At 34.8% G+C, this 4089-nt stretch overlaps 1 protein-coding gene across 3 annotated transcripts; it reads left to right on the plus strand.

Annotated features, from left to right (window-relative positions):
- Positions 1–914: 914 nt before the first annotated feature.
- Positions 915–3074, plus strand: LOC111386915 (pyrrolidone-carboxylate peptidase 1-like). Of its 3 annotated transcripts, none has more exons than XM_023011419.1 (5): positions 915–1023; positions 1447–1729; positions 1853–1957; positions 2029–2076; positions 2693–3074. In XM_023011419.1, exons 2-5 carry the CDS (start codon positions 1466–1468, stop codon positions 2930–2932), a joined length of 657 nt encoding a protein of 218 aa, XP_022867187.1. In that variant the 5' UTR covers positions 915–1023; positions 1447–1465; the 3' UTR covers positions 2933–3074. The 3 variants fall into 3 exon arrangements, 2 of the variants coding, with proteins under 2 accessions (XP_022867187.1, XP_022867186.1); XM_023011418.1 differs by lacking the exon at positions 2029–2076 and adding an exon at positions 2387–2434; XR_002701337.1 differs by lacking the exons at positions 915–1023; positions 1447–1729; positions 1853–1957; positions 2029–2076 and adding exons at positions 2187–2315; positions 2387–2434.
- Positions 3075–4089: the final 1015 nt, after the last annotated feature.

Raw genomic sequence — 4089 nt, forward strand, 5'->3', positions numbered from 1 at the left:
TCCCCACTTATATATTCTTATTCAACAGTAGGATTGTTATTCTGATCAAGCAAATGGGAATAATATATTTGGTACATCAAATTGAAGATAATTAAGGAAGATTACAAATGCTAGAAAACTTACCTTAGCTTGTGAACATGAACCTCAGAGAGATATATGTAATTGGTCTCCACATCTAGTTCTCTACATTGCATCTTGAAGGAACAGTGATGAATCTGTCGTATTAATGAATCCACATCAAATGAACTTCTCTAAGATGTATATATACATTTGTAAACAGTCAATGTACTGCATCTTGGTTTTTGTATTGATTCCTCCTCCTACTAATAATAAGAGGATCATTTAAGTACTGATAAGCTATGAGTCTTACAGAATTCGTGGATAATGAGTGAGTAGTAATTGTGGATCCAACAAAATGTGTTAACAAAAAATGTTTTGACTTTAAATTTTACTTTAAGCGGTGCCCCAAACATACATTTAGATTTATTTCTCAAGCAATTGTTTGCATTCAAGTATACCAGTGAATTTGAGAACTCAGCAATAGCACACTCCTATTCATTGCATTTCAAGAGTATAAAAGATTTCATCACGCCCTCCTCCCCCATCTCCCACAAAAAAAAATAAAAATAATAATAATAATAATAATAAAATAAATCCTCCAACAGATAAAACAAAAAGGAGAGTTTGGGGATAATATCAAAAGAAAGATGATGCAGTTTGTTTGTAAATTTTCCTAAGGATTATCTCTTCATTGTTTTTCTCTTAACAAAGTGCAATGCATTCACACCATTTATGCTGCCGACTGCTAAAAATGCCAAAAGCTGTTACTGTTGTAATTTGGACCGAAAGAAAATGACAAACATTGCGAAGTAAGAGAAGAAAATGGTCTAATTGTAATTTAAAGATTATAATTGGGCATTTTCTTTATGATTCCCATTGAAAACATCAGCCGCAGCGTCACCAACTCTTGAATTCCACTCCTAAACGCTGAAATCTAAGAGCAACAGAATAGGAAAAATTAAGGTAAATTTTCTGTGTTTGACTATCATTTCCACATTTTCACATGTTCATGCAGGTTTGGATGATTCTTGAATGTTAATTGATGTAGAATTTTGATTCATATGATACGAAGAATCATTCATTTCTTGTTGTGTCTTTGTTTTGATTATCCTTCATATATTTGATATGTCTGAAGTTTATGGTTGCTATCCAGCACTAGACACGACTCACATCTTCTTTGATACTGTCAAGTGCTATCCAATATTTTCTACCGAACATCCCAGAACCGTATTGGATGATTTCTTATTTTTGCTCATTCTGCAGTTTGCTCATTCTGCAGTTAGTTTAATATAGCTGTTGAATCAAAGTGTTTAGTAGTTGAAATTAATAATTCATTCAATAAGTTTTGACTCAGCAGCTAATCATTTTAACCTTTGTTGCAAATAGGAAATCAAACCAGAAAAAGATGGGATCAGAGGGGCGAAAATCTGTCATTATTAATGTAACTGGATTTAAGAAATTTGAGGGAGTTGCGGAGAATCCAACTGAGACAATAGTAAATAATTTGAGGAATTATGTGGCTACCGCAGGATTACTGCCTCCTGGTATTAATTTGAGAATTTGCATGGTTCTTGAAACTGCCGGAGATGGCGCAATTTCCACCTTTTACAAGGTCATGCAGTCCGGGATATCGACAGGATCCCGTCTTGACAACGAAAAGATTGTATGGGTGAGTTTGAAAATTCACCTCTTGCACTAAATTCAAATTATTATTCAATAACAAGATCGATGGAGAGAAATATTGGGATTTTTTTGGTTTCTAATCGAGTATTATCATCGTTTCTAATTTCAGCTTCATCTGGGCGTGAATAATGGGGGACTGAATTTTTCCATTGAGCGTCAGGCAGTAAATGAAGCCAGTTTTTGTTGTCCTGATGAGCTCGGGTGGCAACCTCAGGTAAGTTTTTGCTAACTTTTGCTTTATAAGGTAACTAATACAGTTTGTCTGAATTCGATTTGGTTTTTCAGCAACTGCCTATAATTCTTGGAGATGGAGGAATACATCAGATAAGAAGGGTAATAGATCCTTTTCTAGACTTTGATTTTTCATTTTTCTACTAGTTCAAATTTGAAAATTTGCTGAATCATGATATACCTTGAATTTGAATACCCGGCTATAAATCGAGTATTATCATCGTTTTTAATTTCAGCTTCATCTGGGCGTGAATAATGGGGGACTGAATTTTTCCATTGAGCGTCAGGCAGTAAATGAAGCCAGTTTTTGTTGTCCTGATGAGCTCGGGTGGCAACCTCAGGTAGGTTTTTGCTAACTTTTGCTTTATAAGGTAACTAATACAGTTTGTCTGAATTCGATTTGGTTTTTCAGCAACTGCCTATAATTCTTGGAGATGGAGGAATACATCAGATAAGAAGGGTAATAGATCCTTTTCTCGACTTTGATTTTTCATTTTTCTACTAGTTCAAATTTGAAAATTTGCTGAATCATGATATACCTTGAATTTGAATACCCGGCTATCATGTTTGCCAAGAAAATTAGAGAGTACAAGACAATTAAATAAGAAAATTTTGTTCACAATAATGTCAAGTAAAGTCTACTACTGCTTATCAGCCATACTCTGTATGGCTTCAGTCTTCATGTATGCACTAACATTTATCTATCGGTTTTCCGTAGACATCTTGCCCTATTGAGGCAATCCAAGAGTTGTTGAGAAGGAAGGGATTTGATGTGACAATATCCAACGATGCAGGTCGTTTTGTATGCAACTTTGTGTACTATCACTCCCTCCGGTATGCAGAACAGAAAGGCCATAACTGTCTGTTTGTTCATCTCCCGCCCTTCTCTAGAATTGACGAGGCAAACCAAATGCAATTCATTTTAGCCCTTCTGGAGGCCATTGCATCAACTTGTTGATTTCTTTCTTGTAGTTGAGTGAGAATGATAGTTTTTCATCTTTAACTTTTGTAAATATATCTTGTTCTTCTTTGATGAATAAAATAAACTCCTCCTGAATATGTACACAACCAGGGGGTCACAGTTGAATTTACAATTTAAATGTAGCAATCTGAATTGTTGGATGGAATTCTGAGATTTCAAAACCTAACGGAATTCAGAATGAATAAGGAAACACAATTATGGTTTTAAAACATCCACAGCATGCTTGGTAAGAAAGTTCAGACAGTATTAAACAATTTTAAGAAAGAAAAATAAGTTACAAATGGAGATGATGATATAACTAATGAAAAAGTTTGCATTCTTCCATAATTTTGTTATACTTGGAGCATCCATTTTGACCTGAACCAGTCCTTTTCACTTTAAGAAGCCAAAATATTTATGCTTTTGGGAAGATATAAGCAAATTTTGGACTGCAGAATATTCTCCTACCAGTAACTCTCTTCGGAGTGGATTTTCGAGAACCAGATTTTGCAACATAGAATCGGTCACACGGGCTTGTACCAGTTTCATTGATGTCAAATTCTAAATGTCCTTCGATTCTTTGCCATCTCCTTTTCACTTTAAGAAGCCAAAATATTTATGCTTTTGGGAAGATATAAGCAAATTTTGGACTGCAGAATATTCTCCTACCAGTAACTCTCTTCGGAGTGGATTTTCGAGAACTAGATTTTGCAACATAGAATCGGTCACACGGGCTTGTACCAGTTTCATTGATGTCAAATTCTAAATGTCCTTCGATTCTTTGCCAGATTTAGCGAAAAAATTTATGATTTTGTGCATCAACCACGATGATTATGACAAACGTAAACTCAAATTCCCATGAGTCAGATTTACAGTTCTGTTACTCAATCTAGTGAATCAAGATATAAATTGTGGCTGTCCCGTGGTTAGAAAATTCCCACCAGTCAAATTATTTTTTCACCGAACCTGAAATTTCTTCGAAGGTGAATCACACAACCTCCAATTTTGTGATAGATTTTGCAGTAAAGATTGTATCACTCCGTGCACAAGGAAATACCTAATGGCATCCCCTGTTAATAATATTCAATTATTTCAATTTATTTTTTCAAGGCAAATTCTATCAGGTTCCAAAGCATGTCATGCAAGTCCATAAT

The sequence above is a fragment of the Olea europaea genome, unplaced genomic scaffold (genome assembly GCF_002742605.1).
Source record: "Olea europaea var. sylvestris unplaced genomic scaffold, O_europaea_v1 scaffold3781, whole genome shotgun sequence".
NCBI classification, from domain to species: domain Eukaryota; kingdom Viridiplantae; phylum Streptophyta; class Magnoliopsida; order Lamiales; family Oleaceae; genus Olea; species Olea europaea.